The sequence below is a fragment of the Peromyscus maniculatus genome, chromosome 18 (assembly GCF_049852395.1).
Source record: "Peromyscus maniculatus bairdii isolate BWxNUB_F1_BW_parent chromosome 18, HU_Pman_BW_mat_3.1, whole genome shotgun sequence".
In the NCBI taxonomy this organism is placed as follows: domain Eukaryota; kingdom Metazoa; phylum Chordata; class Mammalia; order Rodentia; family Cricetidae; genus Peromyscus; species Peromyscus maniculatus.
The window spans coordinates 19,148,677-19,170,729 of NC_134869.1; the positions used below are offsets into that span (position 1 = coordinate 19,148,677).

General features: G+C 45.2%; 1 protein-coding gene across 6 annotated transcripts in view; it reads left to right on the forward strand.

Moving 5' to 3' along the window:
• Positions 1 to 22,053, forward strand: part of LOC107402647 (uncharacterized protein C3orf20-like) — a 94,581-nt gene that overhangs the window by 17,856 nt on the left and 54,672 nt on the right. For 5 of the 6 annotated variants that reach the window (XR_006065213.1, XM_042263274.2, XM_016006928.3 and 2 more), the window contains exons 7-9: positions 2,335 to 2,425; positions 12,114 to 12,341; positions 13,424 to 13,573. Coding sequence is in view for 5 of the 6 variants with exons in the window: in XM_042263274.2 (XP_042119208.1) it covers positions 2,335 to 2,425; positions 12,114 to 12,341; positions 13,424 to 13,573 (469 nt within the window). In the remaining variant the exon portion in view is untranslated. The remainder of the gene's footprint in view (positions 1 to 2,334; positions 2,426 to 12,113; positions 12,342 to 13,423; positions 13,574 to 22,053) is intronic. The other variant, XM_076554635.1, reaches the window with a different exon arrangement.

The following is a 22,053-nucleotide window of genomic DNA, read 5'->3' on the forward strand; positions in this document are numbered from 1 at the left end:
CTTGGTGCTGATCTAGCCAGGGACTATGCAGTCAGAGAATGCATGGGAAGTAAGATGGACTTCTCTGGGCCCCACGGGCTTGCTTTCTATGGCCCTTTATCTTAAACCTAAGAACCGTATGAAACGTTAAGAGATTCTTGGAGAAGCGCTTGGATACCAGGTGTGTCTCCATGTTCCCATCCATCTGCACAGTATGTATTCAGGGATCAGAATCTGGGGCTGACATGGCTCTCAGGGTGGGCCAGGTGTTGAGAAAATTGGTGCATCCAAGCAGAGTACATAGGACAAACACCAAGCAGGAAAAAACACAGAAGAACCCCAGAACTCCAACACGTAAATATCCAGGAATTCCTCAAGTGCCCCAAAGGCAGGAAGTGTCTCATAGGCAATCAAATGACAGGTCAGTGGCCAGCTCCCTCTGTAATCTGTGAGAAGGATCCAGGCCTTGGTCATCAAAGGGCAGGTTTGAGGATTGGGAGCGGCCAGGACATTATCTGGTCCCACAGAAACCAGCGTGCAGTCCATTTAATCTTCGTCTCTAAGACAAGACTAGTTCTTATGATCTTATGAAGATAAGCCTGATTGAAGGTGATCGTGGTTGGGTCTGGACTCTTTTGCTGGTAAAAGGCAGTTCCACTCATAGTAGCTTAAGCAGTAATTCTTTGTCCATGTCCCGGGAGCAGGGGGATCATTTACAAGAAGCAAAGGAAGAACTGTAGGAGCAGAGGCCAGGGCAGGTGCGGGACTCAGCCTCCCAGGAGCTCTGCTGCCTCTGTGCAGCCGAGTTCCATAGTCAAGCTCCCACCAAATGAAGAGGAAAATGGTCCCTGCTTTCTTAAAGTTATCTGTTCCTTGCTTAGGAAGAAGGGTTCTTTTCTCTCGGCATCACATGTCAGTCCCATGTACTGCTCAATGAGCTCTGTTTGAGTCAGACTACCCAGTCATGGATAGCCTGGAAGACAGAGTAATATTGTTGGTCAACCTGGTTTATCGGCTCAGGGATGGTGAGGGAGCTTTAGTTGGTTCACATTCAGTGGGAGGGAAGAAATTCCATAGTCTTGTGAGAGAGGGTGATGTTTGTTCCCAACCTAGGCTACCCTGGGACAAGGAGGTAGTGAACACAAAGGTGCCACACTGCCCCCTGCTGGTTTCAACTAAAGCCATGGGTAAAATGAAGAACAGGGGGTTGGAGAGATGGCTCAGTGGTTAAGAGCACTGACTGCTCTTCCAGAGGACCAGGGTTCTATTCCCAGCATCCACATAGCAGCTCACACCTGTCTGTAACTCCAGTTCCAGGGGACCTGACACCCTCACACAGACATACATGCAGGGAAAACACCAATGCACATAAAATAAGAATAAATAAGTTATTTAAAAAAAACAAAAACAAATAACACGAAGAGCAGATCCTATAGGCAAGGGCCTGGAGATGGAACATGCATGTCATTCTGGAGACTTGCCTCTCTTCCCTTTGTACAAGGCAACATTCTAGATGGTGATGATGGTGCTCACGTGGGAGGAGCCACCATATTTCCCTGTCATTTATTGACTTGGTGGGATGAAATGAGGAAATGGTAGATTCTCTTCTAAACCCCTCCCCTCCCCTCCCTAAACTGCCCAGGGGCCTTTGTAGTTGTTTACTACAAGGACAGAATTTTCACAAGAGAAGATTAGAACGGAGAGAGGCTTGGATACCACCTCACTCAAGTGCCTCATCTTACACATGAGGGAAAAAATAAAAAGCGCGGGGATGTTGAGTTTATTCCTCAAGTTCGTTAGACCTAAAATCCATCCGATGGCAACTGACCCAGAGTTCTCTCTGGCAGATCGGACTCTGTCCCCAGTCTTGGGCACAGGGGTGATGGGGACTCTGATCTACAGACTCAGATGGCGTTGTAGGGGTTGACCCACTCGGGGTTAGAGCTCTCATTCTGTTTCAGTGCAAATGCCTTCAAGAAGAGATCGTTTTTGTTTGTTTGTTTTTGTTTTTAAAGATTTATTTATTTGTTGTGTATACAGTGTTCTGCCTGCATGCCAGAAGAGGGCACCAGACCTCATTACAGATGGTTGTGAGCCACCATGTGGGTGCTGGGAATTGAACTCAGGTCCTCTGGAAGAGCAGCCAATGCTCTTAACCTCAGAGCCATCTCTCCAGCCCCGAGAAGAGATGGTTTTAAGGGCACAATTATGCATAGTTTAACACAATTGGGCATGTCTTCCTTTCCAAATAGGCTCTGGTAGACTTGTGGCATGGTTTACCCAGCCAGTCCTGGTGGGGTATATATGTTTTAAACTGCCTCTTTGGTGTTGAATGCGTGTGTTGTCTTTTTAAAGGTTGGATTCCTTGCTCAAAATGGGAAATGCTGAAATTCAAGGCAGACCTCAGTACAGCCGTGAAGAGACTGCAGGTCGCCACAGTTCAAATGTAAGGAGCCTCTTTCGTCCTCCAGTAATGTGGGAGCCTGCGGCACGGGGCCTGGGTCACGTGATCACATCGCGCTGCCGTCATGTCTGTAATGTGAAAAAAATATATATATACAAACACACCTTCCTCTCTCCTCCCCTCCCCCACCCCCTCTCCTGTCCCCCCCCCTCCACTCCCCTCTCCCCTCCTCTCCTCTGCTTTCTGCTTCTCTCCACTTCCTGGTAATGCGTGGGAGATTCATGATGAAGGTGGTCAGTCTGTCGGCTCTGTCAGGTGACTAAGACAGCGTCATGTTCCAAAATGTGGAGGAGAGAGGGAGGAAAGGCGGGTCTCAAAGAAATAAAAGGCAGCTAGGGTGTTATTTTATAGTTGTTTTTAGTGTGAAAACAATGTGAAAGGAACTTGTCATCTGCAACAGGGGCCTGAACATTTCAGGACATTGAGATCAGCGGAGGCTGGGATAATGGTGGGCACAATCGGAGATTACTTTGCGCTACACAGCGGGCCTGACGCTTGGCACGTGACACCCACACTCCTCCCAGAAGCCCCATGAGAGAGGTTTGCAATCATCTCTCTCTTAATGATGAGGAGATTAATGTACCCTGCAGTGTAGCGTTCTGCTCACAGCCTTATGCTACAGATAGGCAGAGCTAGACATAAAACTCAGAACGCCTACTGTTTTTGTGCGTAGTCCTTGCCCGGTCTCTTATGAGTGACACCGGGCGGGGGTAGCCTGCAAATGTAATTAATACATGCTCAGTGTTTAGTTTTGTTTTAAATTGAAAGTATAAGACAGGAATTAAAAACAATCTTTCTACCAGGATAATACTATTTTTACATTTTGGCATATTTCTTTAACCGTTTTCTCCAAACATGCATGCATACACCTCTCCATCCAGTCCTCCACACATATATGCAGTAGATACGTAACATGTATTTTATGTATATTTATAAGGCATCAGATCCCTTGGGACTGGAGTTACAGACGGTTATGAGCCTCCATGTGGGTGCTGGGACTCAAACCTGGATCCTCTGAAAGAGTAGCCAGTGCTATTAACCCCTAAGCTCTTTCTCCAGCCCTAGAAATATCTTTTGAATATCCATTTGATCTTGCTTTATTTTGTTTCTCTTCATTTGGCCACAAAGATTTCCCTGTGCTTTTAAATTCTTCAGAAGCAAAATGTTAACTGGCTGCTCAGGTTCCCAAGCAGAGGTGGCTCCTGAGGGTTTTTAAACCATCTACATTTCTACAACCACCCTGAACATGTTTGTGTTTGTGTGTGTGTGTGGGTCTTCTTGAAGAGAGTCTGTTGGAAGCAGAGCTTGTTAAGAAGATACAAGCATTTAAGGTTCTAGAGACATATTGCCATTTGCTTTCCAGAAAATCATGTCTACTAGCCCTCCATAACAATGTAAGAGAAGCCCCACCTCTTATTTTAAATTAATTAATTAATTTTTTAAAAAAAAATTGGGGGTGGTGGTGTTTTGAGACGGGGTTTCTCTGTGTAGTCCTGGCTGTCCTGGAACTTACTTTGTAGACCAGGCTGGCCTCGAACTCACAGAGATCCACCCGCCTCTGTCTCCCTGGTGCTGGCCTACTTTCTATTCTTTTTGTGTGTGCACGCATATTCTCACATGCGAGAGTGTGCAAGCATGTATGCCGGTGCACAAGAAGGTCACAGGTCAACGCAGACTGTCCCTCTAAGTTGTTCTCCACCTTATTTTATTGTTATTGTTTTTGCGACAGGATCTCGAGGCACGGCCCTGACCAACCTAGAGCTCTCTTGGCTGACCAGGCTGGCCTTGAACTCACAGAGATCCGAGAGCCTCTGCTGCAATTAAAGACTACCTTCTTTTTGAGACAGGGTCTCTCACTGAACCCGCTGCTGGCCAATTTTGCTAGACGGGGCGGCCAGCAGGCCCCAGGGGTTCTTCTCCCTCTGCCTCCCCAGCGCTGGAGTTACAGGTGTGCCCCAGCACGCCCAGCTTTCGGGTGGGATCTAGGGACTAAACGAGCATCTTCGTTCTCGCACAGCAAGCCCCTTACTGCCTTGATCGCCATTGCAGCCCCCCTCTTACCCCCACCCCCCAGCTAACGGGAACGTCTGTGTATATGGTGTAAGGTAGTGAGATGACAGCTCCTTGCCTGCCTTGTCGATGGTGATGATTGCCGAGTGCCGATAATAATAAAGTCTACAAAAGGCTCATGTTGGGTAAGGCCCAGTGTGAAACCCTCACGCACTCCCGTGAGGTTTTCTTCTGTTTGGTGTGGTGTGTGTGTCATCCCGGGAATTGACTCCGGTACCCCGTGCCCACTAGCCAGGCCCTCTCCACCAAGTTGCCTGCTGTTTGTATGCCAAGGAGAGCCCTAGGAAGTGGGCGAGCTGCTGTCTTCACTTAGGGCTGTCTGATCCCCAGACCTGTGTGCTGAACAACGATGACACCCCACTGTCTCCCTAGGGCCATTTACCGAACGCACCCCCCATCCCTGATGATCTGTCTTGGTTCCACTGTATCATCCTTACGTACATCAAGTCTTCACCATACTTCTGTTATCCAGGCTATGTAAACATGAGAAGGGCAGACGAGGTGTCTAACAGATAGGGGTAAAATCCCAGCTCAATCAACTCCAGTGACCTTGAGAAAAATCACCTGTTTTTCCCCTGTGCCTCACTTTTCTCATCTGTAAAATGGGAACAACAACAGGCATTTTGATGTAAGGTTATTGTAAAGACTCTTCCACGAGTAGTACTAAGTAAATGCTAATTGTTACTCTCTTGAATCTGTGCAACAAGTCCGCACTGGCTGCTCTTTCTCTGTTAAAGTATGTTAGCCATTTTTACCCATTTATTCTCGAAAGTGAGTTTAGGACTAGTTTTTTAAATTTAAAAGACCTCCAAAGTAATTTTAAAGAAAGGAAAAACATAATTGCAGGGGGAACATGGGGGAGGCTGTACTTTCTGCTCAGTGTTGCTGTAAACTGTATACTTTCTGATACAAACAGCGGCCCCCCGTCTTGTTTCTTTTTAACTGAAAAAAAAAAAATGAAAGTTCAGGTTAGAGGCTCAGGTTCATCCGTCATCGGGTGTGGGATCTAGTGTCAGTCACCTGGACTCTCTGAACCCGAATCTTCTCATCATTCGGGGACAGTATCATGAGCTCCTGCAGATGCAGATGACGCCCAGAGCAGCTCATTTTCCAGGGGCATGGCCTGCGGGCACAAAGGCACTAAGCTTGTTAAAGACGTCAAACATCCGCCATCAGAGGAGACGCTGTGAAAGCAGCGGTTTAGAGGAGGTGGCTTGACATCAATCAATCAATCAATCAATCAATGAAAAAATGTGGAAGAGCAGAATCTCACTGCAGGGAGCAGCCAGGATGGGAATGGGAACCCAGCCCACAGCGGGGGGCTGTGTCAAGAGGAGGCGCCTTAACCATGGGAATCCAGCTAAAGCTAAAGTGAGTTCCCCAGGGACCTGCCAGGCACAGCATCCAGGCTTGTAAGAGGTTTTACAACATCTGCATTACAAAACACTTCTGTGTGCCGGGCGGTGGTGGAGCAGAGGCAGGCAGATCTCTGAGTTCTGAGGCCAGCCTGGTCTACAGAGATCCAGGACAGCCAGGGGTACACAGAGAAACCCTGTCTCAAACACACACACACACACACACACACACACACACACACACACACACACACACACACACCAAACAAACAAACAAAACAGCAAAACAAACAAAATCCCAAAACAGCAACAACAAAACACTTCTGTGAGAAAAAGAGCTGAAGAAACATCCTCTGGTCATTAACATTTGAGAATTCATGGAGAAAAACTGAATGCTTGAGGGAATGAAGCAGTTTTGACAAACGGGAACTTTGGGCCTCTTATCCCACGATACCTTCTTAACACAGAACCTTATAGAAGGTTTATGAAGAGCTAACGAGAGAATCCTTTCTAACCCCAGTCACAGGTCTGTAGTGGGATAGGCTCTGTGGATTTGATCATTGATCCGATCCCAAGGCACTTGCTAAAGCAGAGCTGACTTTTTTTTTGCTCTTTTGGGGGGCCACCACCCAGCTCCCAAATAAATCACACATAGAGGTTTATTATTACGTATAAATATCCGGCCTTAGCCTTCTCACCAGCTTTCCTTACCTTAAATTATCCTGTCTACCTTTTGCCTCTGGGCTTTTCCCATTCTCTTACTTCTGTGAATCTTACTCTTACTCCATGGCTGGCTGTGTAGCTGGGTGGCTGGCCCCTGGAGTCCTTCTCCTTCTTCTCTGGCTCCTTCTTTGATCTTTTTTCCTCCCAGATTTCTCCCTCTATATAGTCTCTCTGCCTGCCAGCCCCACCTATCCTTTCTCCTGCCTTGCTATTGGCCGTTCAGTTCTTCATTAGACCATCAGGTGTCTTAGGCACAGGAACACAGCTCCACAGAGTTAAACAAATGCTACATAAACAAAAGTAACACACCTTAAAATAATAATACTCTACAACACTAAGCATGGCCACAACAGGGTCTCCCTGGGCCAGACAGCTCCGGGCTATAGTGGGGACACTTTGGTTCAATAGTTAGTTTTATTTTTGTTTTTCTCATATTTTTCTCTAGAGTGTGGTGGTGTAATGTACTAGACTGGGTATCCCTGACTTGCTTTTAGTGCTAACCGAAGCGTTTCTTAGCCCTGTGACCAGGTCTAAGAAATATCACCATAACTTAACAGTTTAGACTTTGGATGTTGAAGTTTGTATGACTCTCATGTTTCCTTTTGTCAACCACGAGAGAGGAGGCACTTGATTTCTCAAAGCCTTATTATGTTCCTCCTGTAAAATCAGGGTCCCCAAAGGGTCTGCATCACTGAGCTGTGGAAAAGCATTGAATGAGATCACGTAGCTAAGTAACACAGTCCAAGGTGTAAGCTGTGGTAAGAGATGGAGGCAGGTAGATGGCTGGAGCTCCCCGGCCAGCTAGCCTTGGTGAAACAGTGAAGCTTCAGTTCAGTGAGAGACCCTGACTCAAAAGTGAGAAGGGGAATGATTGAAGACACCTGATGTCCACCTCTGGCCTCTCCATATACATACACACGTGTGTAGACATTCACACGCACGCGCGCGCGCGCGCGCGCGCGCGCGCACACACACACACACATAGATATAAACCACACAAAATTATTATGTGTATTTGTGTGGGGGTCTTAATATGTGTGGAGGGTGTTTGTGTGTATGGAGGCCAGACAACAACCTATGGAGTCATTCCTCAGCTGCCTATCTCATTGTGTGTGTGTGTGTGTGTGTGTGTGTGTGTGTGTGTATCTCTAGCCTAGAGCTTGTCAGATATACTAGTTGGCCAGCAGCCTCAAAATCTGCTGTCTCTGCTTCCCCAGAGCTAAGGTTACAAGTGTGCATCTAGCTTTTTTTTTTTTTTAGACAGGGTTTCTCTGTAGCCCAGGCTGGCCTCAAACTCACAGAGATCTGCCTGGCTCTGCCTCACAAGTGCTGGGATTAAAGGTGTGAGCCGCCACTGCCCAGCTGCACCTAGCATTTTAAAAACGGGTTCTGGAGATCCAACTCAGACCCCTGTGCTTGCAAGACAAGCCCTCTACAGATGTGGCCAGTGCTCCAGCCCTCTACAGATGTGGCCAGTGCTCCAGCCCTCTACAGATGTGGCCAGTGCTCCAGCCCTCTACAGATGTGGTCAGTGCTCCAGGCCTCTACAGATGTGGCCAGTGCTCCAGCCCTCTACAGATGTGGCCAGTGCTCCAGCCCTCTACAGATTCGGCCAGTGCTCCAGCCCTCTACAGATGGAGTGGCTCTCCAGCCCTCCACAGATGCGGCCAGCGCCCCAGCCCGGTGAACATACTGTTCAGCGTTTGTTCTCTTTTGTACTTTGAGTCTCATCTGTGAGGCAGGCGACACACTCTCAATGCACACTTCTGTCCTTCATTCAGTGACTCCCCATCACCTTATACTGCCTTTCGCTTGTACGGGATTCCTAGGCTGATTTTCCGGGAACCTAGAGGTAATTTTCAGCTGCTGGAGAAGCCAGGGATTAGGTTCTGCCCCCCTCAAACCAGAGATCACTGCCAAGGCCATGAGAAAGTCAACAGAAAGATCACCCTTGCCCACACTGGGGCTCTTGGTCTGTACATAAAAGGCCGCTGTGTCTGTGAACCTGCTAAGGGCGATAGAAGAGAGAGCAGTGCTTTTAAAAGCTAATGGGGCTTTTCCGAATACCACCACCCACTCAGTATTTGACTAACATGGCATTTATAGATACAGAAGTTTCCACCCTGTAGATTTGTGCACAGGAACTTTCGTATCTTAATTTCTGGCCCCTTTGGGAAGGAGGGAGAAGGCTTTCCCCAGTGATGAAAGGGATTTATACTTGAGAGGCACGCTTGCTTTCTTTTAGCACAGTTCAAAAGGTTCGTTTGCAGAAAATCAAGGAAAGTAGAACCATGTCTAGGCAACAATTGGAAGAGCCAGGGTCTGGTCTGGGGAAATGGTAATTAGATTCAGGATTCTGGATGGGTTTCTAAATATGTGTCGTAGCTGCCATTCTGCCCCTCACCCCCAATGATTATAAATGGAGGTGGTGTGCATGAATTCCAGCAAGGCGATCTATAAGGGTCTTGCCTCCGTCACATTGCTAACAAATTCTGCCCACTTGGTTTGTTTATTTTTTCCTCGTTTCCCATATGGTTTGTCCCCTCAGCCATTGTCCACAGGACTCTGAGAAGTCACAGGACCCTGCAGTCTCTGACTCCAAGCCCAGCTTCATCTCCAGGGCCGTGGACAGGGATTGCACATGGCAGGGCCAGCCACTCGTCTAAATCTTGATAACTTATTTGTTTCTCACTTGTGAGAAGACAGGAGAGAAAGGGGGAAGGAAAGGGAAGCAAGAGAAGACACAGAACACGGAGAGAGACCCTGGCTCTGCTCTCTTCAAAAGTGGCGTGGCTACCACCTCCTCTTTTTGTTAATCAGCTGCATTATTTTCAGTTATTTACTCAGTCCTTCTTAAAAAAAAAATTAACTTTTTTCTTTTTTTCAAGACAGGGTTTCTCTGTGTAGTTTTGGAGCCTGTCCTGGATCTCACTCTGTAGACCAGGCTGGCCTTGAACTCACAGAGATCCACCTGAATTTAACCTTTTTTAAAAAATGTTGTGTTACGGGTGTTTTGCCTGCAGTTACCACATGCATGCAGTGCCTGCAGAGACCAGAAAAGGGCGTTAGATACCTAGAAACTAGGGTTGCAGATGGTTGTTAGTAACCACCTGGGGGCTGAGAATCAAACTTGGGTCCTCTGGACGAGCAGCCAGGGTTTTAATCACTGAGCCATTCCCTACATTCTACTGTTAATCCTTTTTACACATCCCTTTTCAGTATACCTCTTTTCACACTCCAAACCCTTCCCTGCACAATTAAAATGTGTGCATTCATTCACTCAGGCCGCGGCCACTCCACTCCTGATGTGCACACACACACACAGAATCCAGTTCACCCAAACACCCCAAGAGCCTTGTTGACATCTGTCATCTCCATTCTAGATTTCAAGTGCATCTCAACGTGACAGCACCACACTTCCTGATCTGATGATGTGCCTGTCTGAAGGGTCTTGCCCAGGGCAATTTTAGACATTTTTTTCCATACTGTTTCTGAAATCCATTTGTTTTTAGCTCTCTCTATATCCACTTCAACATGCTAAATCTTCTAGAAGCTTTCCATTCTTCATCAGAGTCCTGGTACTTCCCATCCTTCTCAAGTACCGGGAACTACCCGATTCCATCCCTCTGTTCTGTCTAAATATCTGAGGAGCTCGACAGTGCACTTCTGGTCACTGAGACCGTGGAGAAGAGGCCAGTCCATGCTTGGGTAAATAGGTAATGATGGTCTGCAAGAGAGCCATAAAGGTCTCTCGGGTGTGTGACCTCATCCTTGCAAGCCTGGCTCCTGGCCTCTCCTGATGGTGTTTGGCCAACAGCTTTACTTGGCATGCTTGGGCGTGCAAACGTATGTGGGTTTCCCCACATTCGTGTGTTTGCATGTGTTGGGGTCAAAAAGCTGGGCTGGGTTCATAGAAGGGTTGTTTCCAGTGGCTGATTTGGTGGATCTTGGAGGTGTGGCCTCGAACCCTGGCTTTACATGTAGGCTGTGTAACGTGGGCACTGTCTTTAGAATGGTGATAATCAGTATTCTTCCTATGGGAAAGCTGGTTTTGCCCAGTAGAAGGTGCCTAGTTTATACTTGTACGTGACTGACTCCGTGTTCTAGAGCCTGCCTCCCTGTCTTAGTTTGAAACCTCGAAACTAGTTGGTTTTCTGTTCAGCCCCTTCTTCCTTTGCCATCACATGCTCAATAATAACACATTCATGCCCCCTGAAGAATTGTAATGAATACAAGCAGCGTTTATGGAGTCCAAGTGTGTGTATGCATGTATGTGTGCATGCGCACATGCACACACTGAACAAAGAATACTTACATTTCTGTGACATATTTTTGTTTCATGTGAATTCATGTTTTGCCTGCATGTCTGTCGTCTGTCTGTCTGTGTGAAGGTGTCAGATCCCCTGGAGCTGGAGTTGCAGACACTTGTGAGCTGCCGTGTGGGTGCTGGGATTTGAACCCTGGTCCTCTGGAAGGACAGCCAGTACTCTTGGTGTGTGTGTGTGTGTGTGTGTGTGTGTGTGTGTGTGTGTGTGTGTGTGTTTATCTTAATTTTTCTTTATTGTTAATAGGTGGCTTTTTTTTTTAATGCCCAATGCTGTTTATTGAAGGAGGGGAAAGGTCTTAAATACAGGCTTACAGCACAATGGGAGGACCCCAGAGGGCAGAAGTTCGATACTGATGTTTTACAATCTTGCATCTAAGCTGTTAATGCCCATTATGTAGGATACACAGACAAGGAACTTCCCTTAAGCAGTTAGGAGGGTGGAACCCGGCAGGGAATTAGCACAGGGAGGATATCAAGGTCAAGGTCAGCAAGCAAGGCAACAGGTACCCAAAACGGGGGCCAGGACCCTGCAGGTCCCCCTTTTATTAAAAAATGAGCTTCTGACTTAGGTTGCGTGCAGCCAGTGCTCTTAACCACTAAGCCACCTCTCCAGCCCATCTGTGAGATCTATTTAGCCCTATTTTACAGGTCAAGAATATAAGGCTTAGGGGGAGTTAGTATTTTGTCTCAAATGTTCAATGCCACATGGAAGAATTAGTTCTCAACTTAATTCTCAGTTCCTGTGAGGTTGGGGCCTATTTGGTGCGTCCACCCACGGGAGGTACTTAGTAACTGTTTAAAAATGGAGAACACAGGCTGGAGCGACGGCTCAGAGGTTAAGAGCACTGGCTGCTCTTCCAGACAGAGGACCTGAGTTCAATTCCCAGCACCCACATGGTGGCTCACAGCCATCTGTAATGAGATCTGGCGCCCTCTTCTGGCCTGCAGGCAAACATGTAGGCAGAACACTGTATACATAATAAATAAATAAATCTTCAAAAATGGAAAACACTTAGTGACGGCCTGCCTAAGGGCTGGGTTGAATCTACTTCAAACTCCTGCTCTTCTGATTTAAAGGCCACCGATTACAGTAGCCACACAGGAGGAGGCCACAGCGGCCTCTGAGTCATTAGGCGGCTAAGACCAAGGAAACAGCCATGTCTTGAATTCTTTTTTTTTTTTTTTTTTTGTACAGAAAAATGGAAGAAGCCAAACAAAAGAGAGGCGGGTTCAACAAACAGCCCGTCCTGCGCCACTACAACGACCCGGAAGAAGAGGAGGAGACCGCAGAGTCCACCCAGGAGCCCCGGGTTTTCTGGATGGCATTGTTGGTGGGGAAGGCCCAGATGCCAGCGATGGGAGAGGCGAAGCCAGAGATGAAGAAGTTCCATTATGCCCTGGTAGATGGCTCGTCTCTGACCTAATATCCTCATGAGCGTCCCCGGAGGCAAGGAGGGCGAAGGAGGCGGTGTTGGGCAGTTGGTGCTGACGCTGGGTCTTTCCAGCCAGCAGGAAACACTGAGGGAGAGGCCTGTGTTTCTTCAATTCCTTTCCCCCCAAGCATTCACATCCTGACACACTGGGTCGGGAAAAGGAGCCCCCAAACAGAGTGGAAACATGCCTCCAATTCCCAAACCTTTCTTCATGTTCAGAGACCCTTTGATATTTTTGCTAAGCACCCCAGGGCATTTCTCCGAGAAATGGAGGACCCTGTGGGGACTTGGCCGTTAGAGAAGCTTTCTAGAAAAGAGGGATTTGGGGGGAATCCGTTCCTGCAAACCCAAAATGAAAAAAAGGCTTCAAGATTCCATCATAGTCCGTCTTGTAGAGGTTTGTACAGTCCAGTTTTGCAAAAATGACTCACAGATCTGTTGTTAGTCCTCAGCCCCGCCTGGCCTGGGTCTACCCATGGATGCCGATGGGGAGACCTGCCCTCACCACTCTTTGCTGGGACAGCACCATTATCATTGGGTGGCACTAGGTAGCACCCAGCGACCTTGGTGTCTAGAGACACTGCCATTACCAGGACCGGTATTGTCAGACTCCCTGTGAGAACCCACAGATGGGTCCAGAAGAATGTGGAGCTAAAATGAAGCCCAGGAATGTGACCCCATGGGGAGAATGGAGAACATGCCCCTGGAAGTCAGGAAGCTTCTGTGTTGGTCCACTCCACCATGGACATGCTCTCTGATGATGGGAAAGAGTCACTCTTTAGACTCCCCACTCAGGAGGCTGAGGCAGGTGGATCTCTGTGAGTTTGGGCCAACCTGGTCTACAAAGTTCAGACCTCAGAGTTCTAGGACAGGCAGGGCTGTTACACAGGGAAACTCTGTCTCAAAAACAAACAACACCCCCCCCAAATAAAAACGCAAAACAACACTTTGACTCAGAATATCAATAAATATAAAATAGAATGTATGTGAGAAAGACAATTAACATCTTTGTCTGGAAGAACAGTTAACATTCCTGTTGCTTGGTCAGTCCGTTCCTTAACCTGGATTTCATCTATCCTTCTGGCCGCCTAGCTATCTGCCAAAGCTACTCTGACCTTCCTTGGGGTGGCCTGTACACCAACATATTCAGTGACTGGCCGGATCCTGTTGTCCTGGGAACCTTTACGCCCTTTGGATGTGGTAGCATTTCTCTTCCTCATAGGTATGTCTGGTGCCAGGTAAAGTAGACTTTGTGGGTAAAGTAAAGCTGTGAGAGAAGAGTGATGCCAGCGCTATTTTTTAAGCCGTCAATCTGCTTGGAAAAGAAGTTAGGGAGAATGAAATATTCATGCATAAAATAAATATGCATGTATAGGCATATATGTTAAAAGCGTCTCCCTACATAGGACTGCAAATTGACATAGGCTAAAATTTTGTGGTCTTAGTCTAATAGTGTCCCCCGTGCAGGGATGCTGTGGGGATGCTGTGGGGGATGCTGTGGGGGATGCTGTGGGGATGCTGTGGGGATGCTGTGGGGATGCTGTGGGATGCTGTGGGATGCTGTGGGGGATGCTGTGGGGATGCTGTGAGGATGCTGTGGGGCTGCTGTGGGGGATGCTGTGGGGATGCTGTGGGGATGCTGTGGGGATGCTGTGAGGATGCTGTGGGGGATACTGTGGGGATGCTGTGAGGATGCTGTGGGGATGCTGTGGGGATGCTGGGAGGCTGCTGTGGGGATGCTGTGGGGATGCTGTGGGGATGCTGTGGGGGATGCTGTGAGGATGCTGTGAGGATGCTGTGGGGATGATGTGGGGATGCTGTGGGGATGCTGTGGGGATGCTGTGAGGATGCTGTGGGGGATACTGTGGGGATGCTGTGGGGATGTTGGGAGGATGCTATGAGAGCAGAGAGGCTTATATGGGAGCAAGGTTTCAGGAGGGTGCAGCCTGGAGACAGAAGCAGGAAACCGTTAGGTGAGTCCTGCTTCCTATGGGCTTCCTTGCCTCTTAAGAACCAGGCATCACTAGCAGAGCTCCATCCCCCAGCTGCACAAAACCTGCAATCTCCCTCAGCCTTTCTCGTGTTAGGAGTTCCTTCCTGGGAACTGTGTCCGCTGTCTGTCCTCTGGCTTTGACATTCTGCCATCGTGGAGCCTCCTCCTCTGCTGTCTCGAACAGATCTCCTTAGCTGGAGCAAATGGGAGATTTGCTCTTCCTTCCTTCCTTCCTTCCTTCCTCCCTCCCTCCCTCCCTCCCTCCCTCCTTTCCTTCCTTCCTTCCTTCCTTCCTTCCTTCCTTCCTTCCTTCCTTCCTTCCTTCCTTCCTTCCTTCCTTCCTTCTTCCTTCCTTTTTTTTTGAGACAGGGTATCTCTACATATCTCTGTCTGTCCTGGAACTCACTCTGTAGCCCAGGCTGGCCTCGAACTCACAGAGATCCGCCTGCCTCTGCCTCCCGAGTGCTGGGAGTAAAGTCATGTGCCACCACACACAGCACATCTTCTTTTCTTGATTTACACCCCCAGGCTTTATTTTATTTTATTGAAAATACATGTTTTTCAAACAATGTATTTTGATTATGTTTCCCCTCTCCCAACTCCTTCCAGTTCTTTCCTACCTCCCTACCCTTCCAAATCTGTATTTTTTTTGCTCTCTCTCTCATTAGCAAATAGGCATGTTAAAAAAAGAAGACAAAAACAAACAAACCTGAATAAGACAAAAGAAACAATGGAACAGAAAAAGAGCCAAAGGAAAACCACAAGCAACACACCACTGTAGAGTGAAGGTTTTGTAGCGGGGTCGGTGTTTACGTTTCTCCTTTGGTAGAGTACCTTCCAGACCATGAACACCAGTCAGTAGGGATGAAGCTTCCAGGTAGGCACCAGCTTGACTTCTCCATGCTCAGTGAGTTGTGTAGGTGTTGTCTTCAGCAATAGAACCCTTATCACCAGTTTGTGGAGAACAACCAATATCCTGGGTTGTTTGGGAGCTCCCATGGGGCCCCTTTAGCCAACAACTACATTAGGTGTAACCCATTCCCGGAACCGGAAGATTCATTTGGTGATAAGAGATGTCCAGTTGGGGGTCTGCCTCCTCCATTATTTGGAGATTCCACTTAGATCACCTTCATCTATGTATATATTTAGGAAGCTTCTGTTGTATTAGATTTTCGTATAAACCCTCAAATTGGTCTTAGCTTTATCTATATTCCCTTCCTGTATTCCCTCCCTCACCCCATTCCTATATCCCCTCCCCATTTGATCCCCTTATTCCAGCTCCCCCCATCAATCCATAACTGTCTGTTCTATTTCCCCTTCTTAGGGTGATACAATCTTTCCCCCAGTCCCTTACTCGATATCTAATCTCTGTGGTTATATACATTTTAGCCTGCTTATGGAAGATTTAACAGTTAACATCTACACGTAAGCAAATATGTACCATATTTGTCTTTTGGGGTCTGGGTTACTTCACTCAGGATTTTTTTTTCTAGTCACATCAGTTTACCTGTGAATTTCATGATTTCATTTTTTAACAGCTGCATAATATTCTATTGTATAAATGTACCACATTTTCTCTATCCATTCATCCACTGGTGGACATCTATTCAGTTTCCAAATTCTGGATATTATGAATAGAGCGGCAATAAACATGGTCGAGCAAGTGTCTCTGTAGTAGGGTATAGAAACCTTTGGGTATGTGGCCAGGAGTGGTATAGCTATATCTTCAGGTAGATCTATTCTCAACTTCCCAAGAAACAGCCACACTGATTTCCATAATGGCTGTACAAGTTTGCATTCCCATCAGCAATGGATGAGTGTTCCCCTTACTCCATATCCTCACCAGCATGAGCTGTCACTTGTGTTATTGATCTTTGTAGTAGAATATTATTTTAAGGTGCACTATTTTTGCTTATGTTGCATTTGTTTAACTCTGAACCTGTGTTACTGTGCCTGTCTAAAACACCTGATGGTCTAATAAAGAACTGGCTAATAGCAAGGCAGGAGAAAGGATAGGTGGGGCTGGCAGGGAGGGAGAATAAATAGAAAGAGAAATCTGGGAAGAGGGATTGGAGATATAGGATGAAGTAGCCAGAGAAGGAGGAGGACTCCAGGGGCCAGCCACCCAGCTACACAACCAGCAAGCCATGGAGTAAGAGTAAGATTTACAGAAGAGAACGGGAAAAGCCCAGAGGCAAAAGGTAGATGGGATAATTTAAAGTTAAGCAAAGCTGGCTAGAAACAAGCCAAGCTAAGGCTGGGCATTCATAATTAAGAATAAGCCCCCGTGAGTGATTTATTTGGGAGCTGGATGGTGGGCCCCCCAAAAGAGTAAAAAACAACCTACAACAAATCTTGGCTATTCTGACAGGTGTAAGACGGAATCTCAAAGTAGTTTAGATTTGCATTTTCCTGATGGCTAAAGATGTTAAATGTTTCTTTAAGTGCTTCTCATTCATTTCTGTTTCCTCTTTTGAGTATTCTCTGATTAGATCTGTACCTTATTTTTAAATTGGGTTATTTGCTTTCTGTTCAGTTCTTTGAGTTCTTTATATATTTTGTATATTAGTCCTCCATCAGATGTGTAGCTGGTAAAAATCTTTTCTTATTCTGTGGCCTGCCCCTCTGTCTGAAGGACAGTGTCCTTAGTCTTTTCAGTTTCATGAGGTTCCATTTAATAATTGTCCTTAATGCCTGTGCTACCAGTGTTCTGTGCAGAAAGTTGTCTCCTGTGCCAATGAGTTCAAGGCTGTTCCCCACTCTCTCTTCTGTCAGTTCAGTGAATCTGTCCTTTGTTGAGGTCTTTGATTTGTTTAGATTTGAGTTTTGTGCAGAGTGATAAGTATGGATCTATTTGCATTCTTCTAGATGAATATGCCCAGTTTGACCAGCACCATTTGGTTGAAGATGCTGTCTTTTGTCCAGTGTGTATTTCTGACTTCTCTATCAAAAATTAGGTGTGCATAGGTATATAGATTTGTGTCTGGGTCTTCAAACACGGTGATCAATGTGTCTGCTTTTATGCCAATACCATGCATTCTTTTTTTATTACTGTAGCTCAGTAGTACAATTTGAGATTGGGGATGGTGATACCTCTAGCAATTCTTTTATTGTTCAGGAGTGTTTTAGCTATCCTGTTTTTTGTTTTTGTTTTTGTTTTTGTATTTCCATATAAAGCTAAAAATTGAATTAAGTCCGTTCAAGTTTTGTGAAGAATTGTGTTGAAATTTTGATGGGGATTGTATTGAACCTGTAGATTCTTTTGGTAACTGGCTATTTTTACTATGTTAATCCTACCAATGAGCATGGAAGATCTTTCCATCTTCTGATACCTTCTTCAGTGTCTTAAAGTTTTTATTATGCAAATCTTTCACATGTTTGGTTAGAGTTACCCCAAGGTATTTTTGTTGTTGTTGTTGTTTTGAGGCTTTTGTGAAAGGTGCTGTATCCTTGATTTCTTTCTCAGTCAGTTAGTCCTTTGTATACAGTCAGGGTACTGGTTTTTATTTATTAATTATATATTCTCATGCTTTGCAGATTCTAGGAGTTTCCTGGTGGAATTTTTAGGGTCACTTATATGTACATTCACATCATCTGCAAATAAAGATACTTTGACTTCTTCCTTCCTGTTTGTGTTCTCTTGATCTCTTTCAGTTGTCTTGTTGCTCGAGCTATGACTTCAAGTACCATGTTGAAGAGGTATGGAGAGAGTATCCCTGATTTTAGTGGAAATGCTTTGAGTTTCTCTCTATATACGTTGATGTTGGATGTGGGCTTGCTGTAAATTGTCTTTATTATGTTGAGGTCTGTTGTCTTTACTATTGTTGTGGTGAATCACCATTGCCAAAGCAACCTGGGAAGGAAAGGGTTTATTTGGCTTACACTGCCATATCACTGTTCATCATCAAAGGAAGTCAAGACAGGAACTCAAACAGAGCAGGAACCTAGAGACAGGAGCTGATGCAGAGGTCATGGAGGGGTGCTGCTTACTGGCTTGTTGCCCCTGCCTTGCTCAGCCTGATTTCTTATAGGACCCAGGACCACCAGCCCAGGGATGGCATCACCCACAATGGGCTGGGCCATCCCCCATCAATCAGTAATTAAGAAAATGCCCTACATGCTTGCCTATAGCCTGATCTTCTTTTTGGTTTTTCGAGACAGGGTTTCTCTGTGTAGCTTTGCGCCTTTCCTGGATCTTGCTCTGTAGACCAGGCTGGCCTCGAACTCACAAAGATCTGCCTGGTTCTGCCTCCTGAGTGCTGGGGTTAAAGGTGTGTGCCACTACTGCCCAGCCTTAGCCCGATCTTATTGAGGCATTTTCTCAGTTAAGGCTTCCTCCTCTCCAGTGATTCTAGCTTGTGTCAAGTTGAGGTAAAACTAGCAAGCACATATGTCCCTACTCTCTCGAGGACCCTTATAAAGGGGTGTTGGGTTTTGGCAAGGCCTTTTCTGCATCTAATGAGATGATCATGTGAGTTTTGTTTTTCAGTTTATTTATAGAGTGGATTACATTTATCAATTTATGTATGTTGGACAATTCATGCATCTTTGGGTTAATGATCTTTCTGATGTGTTTTGGGGTTCAGTTTGCAAGTATTTTATTGAGAATTTTTGCATCTAGGTTCATAAGAGAAATTGGTCTGTAATTCTCTTTCCTTGTTGGGTATTTATGTGGTTTGAATATCAGGGTAACTGTGACCTCACAAAACAAAGTGGGCAATGTTCCTTCTGCTTCTACTTTGTGGAATAATTTGAGGGTATTTGTGTTAACTCTTCTTTGAAAGTCTGGTAAAATTTTGCACTAAAACCATTTGGTCCTGGGGGGTTTTGGGTTGGGAGACTTTTACTTCCTGCTTCTAATTCACTAGGGATTCTAGGTCTGTTTAAATTGCTTATCTGATTTGATTTGTTTTGGTATGTGGTATATATCAAGAAAAGTATCCATTTCTTTTAGATTTTCCAATTGGTGGAGTACAGTATGTTCTTGTGATTCTCAGTATGTTCTTGTGATTCTCAGTATGTTCTTGTGATTCTCAGTATGTTCTTGTGATTCTCAGTATGTTCTGTGATTCTCAGTATGTTCTGTGATTCTCAGTATGTTCTGTGATTCTCAGTATGTTCTGTGATTCTCAGTATGTTCTTGTGATTCTCAGTATGTTCTTGTGATTCTCAGTATGTTCTTGTGATTCTCAGTATGTTCTTGTGATTCTCAGTGTGTTCTTGTGATTCTCAGTGTGTTCTGTGATTCTCAGTATGTTCTTGTGATTCTCAGTGTGTTCTGTGATTCTCAGTATGTTCTTGTGATTCGCAGTCTGTTCTTGTGATTCTCAGTGTGTTCTTGTGATTCTCAGTGTGTTCTTGTGATTCTCAGTATGTTCTTGTGATTCTCAGCATGTTCTTGTGATTCTCAGTATGTTCTTGTGATTCTCAGTGTGTTCTTGTGATTCTCAGTCTGTTCTTGTGATTCTCAGTGTGTTCTTGTAATTCGCAGTCTGTTCTTGTGATTCTCAGTCTGTTCTTGTGATTCTCAGTGTGTTCTTGTGATTCTCAGTGTGTTCTTGTGATTCTCAGTCTGTTCTTGTGATTCTCAGTATGTTCTTGTGATTCTCAGTGTGTTCTTGTGATTCACAGTCTGTTCTTGTGATTCTCAGTATGTTCTTGTGATTCTCAGTATGTTCTTGTGATTCTCAGTATGTTCTTGTGATTCTCAGTGAGTTCTTGTGATTCGCAGTGTGTTCTTGTGATTCTCAGTCTGTTCTTGTGATTCTCTGGATTTCATCAGTGTCCATTGTTATGCCTCACTTCTCATTTCATTTCATTTCTTTTCTTTTTCAAGACAGGGTTTCTCTGTGTAACAGTCCTGGCTGTCCTGGAACTCACTCTGTAGACCAGGCTGGCCTCGAACTCACTGAGATTCACCTGCCTCTGCCTTCCACATGCTGGGACTAAAGGTGTGGGCCACCGCCACCCAGCCCCTTATCATTTCTAATTTTGTTAATATGGATATTTTCTCTCTAACTTTTATGTAATTTGGATAAGGGTTTGTCAATCTTACTGATTTTCTCAAAGAACCAACTCTTTGTTTCATTGAGTCTTTCTATATTGTTGATGCTGTTTCTGTTTTATTGATTTCAGCCCTCAGTTTGATTATTTCTTGCCATCTACTCTTTTTGGGCATTATTTCTTCTTTTTGTTCTAGAGACTTTAGGTGTGCCATTAAGTTACTAATATGAGATGGCTCCAATTTTTTTATGTAGGCACTTGATGCTATATGAGCTTGCCTCTTAGAACTACCTTCACTGTCTCCCATGAGTTTGGGTATATTGTTTTCATTTTCAGTCACATATGAAAAGTTTTAAATGTCTTTTTTTTCTTTCTTTCTTTCTTTTTTTTTCTTTTTTCTTTTTTTTGAGTCAAGGTTTCTCTGTGTAGCTCTGGCTGTTCTGGAACTGGCTCTGTAGACCAGGCTGGCCTTGAACTCAGAGATCCTCCTGTCTCTGACTTCTAAGTGCTGGGATTAAAGGTGTGCGCGCTGCCGCTGCTGCCGCCGCCGCCGCCGCCGCCGCCAGCTTAATTTCTTTCTTATTTCATTCACTAGTAAATTGTTCAATTTCCATGAGTTTCTAAGCATTCTGTTGTTGATATCCAGCTTTAATATATATTATATTAAATATATATTAAATATAACATATAATATATTAACTATTATATATACACATATATGTGTGTGTGTGTGTGTGTGTGTGTGTGTGTGTGTGTGTGTGTGTATAACACATGCACAGTTGTTTCAGTTTTCTTGTATTTGCCGAGGCTTGATTCATGTTCAAGTACGTGGTCAATTTTAGAGAAAATTCCATGAAGTGCTGAGAAGGATCAAAATCATAGAAAATAATTTCCCTAATCTAAAAGAGGTGCCTACCAAGGTACAAGAAGCATAGAGAAGACAAAAGAGAGTGGACCAGAAAAGAGAGTCCTCTCACCACGTAATAGAACACCAAATGTTAGAACATAGAAAGGATATTCAAAACTGCAAGGGAAAAGGACAAAGTCACATATAAAGGCAGACCATTATAATAACACATGCCTTCTCCATGGAGACCCTAAATGTCAGAAAGACCTCGCAGATGTTCTGCAAACTCTAAGAGACCACAGATGCCAGCTAAGACTACTACACCCAGCCAAATTTTCAATCACAATCAATGGAGAAAGAAAGATGTTCAACAAACAAACAAACACGAATTTAAGCACTGCCTGCAAACCCAGCTCTACAGAGGTGCTAGAATACCTCAACCTGAAGAGGTTAACTTTACACCCACAAAAACAGAAGGAATAAATAATCTCAGACCAGTAAATCAAAAGAGGAGAGAGAAAAAAAGCCCACAAGGGAACAACAAAATAATGGGAATCAACAATCACTGCTCATTGATAGCTCTCAATCCCTCAATGAAAGGACCAAGACTAACAGATTAGATTTGAAAACGGGATCCATTCTTCCGCTGCATCCAAGAAACATCCCTTAACCTCAAGGATAGCCATCACCTCAGGATAAATAATAGAAAAAGATATTCTTAGCAAATGGACCCCCAAAACAAGCCAGTTTAGCCATTTAAATTCTGATATCATAGACTTCAAACCAAAATGAATCTGAGGAGATAGACAAGGAGACTATATACTCAGTAAAGGAAAAATCCACCAAGAGAATACTGCAG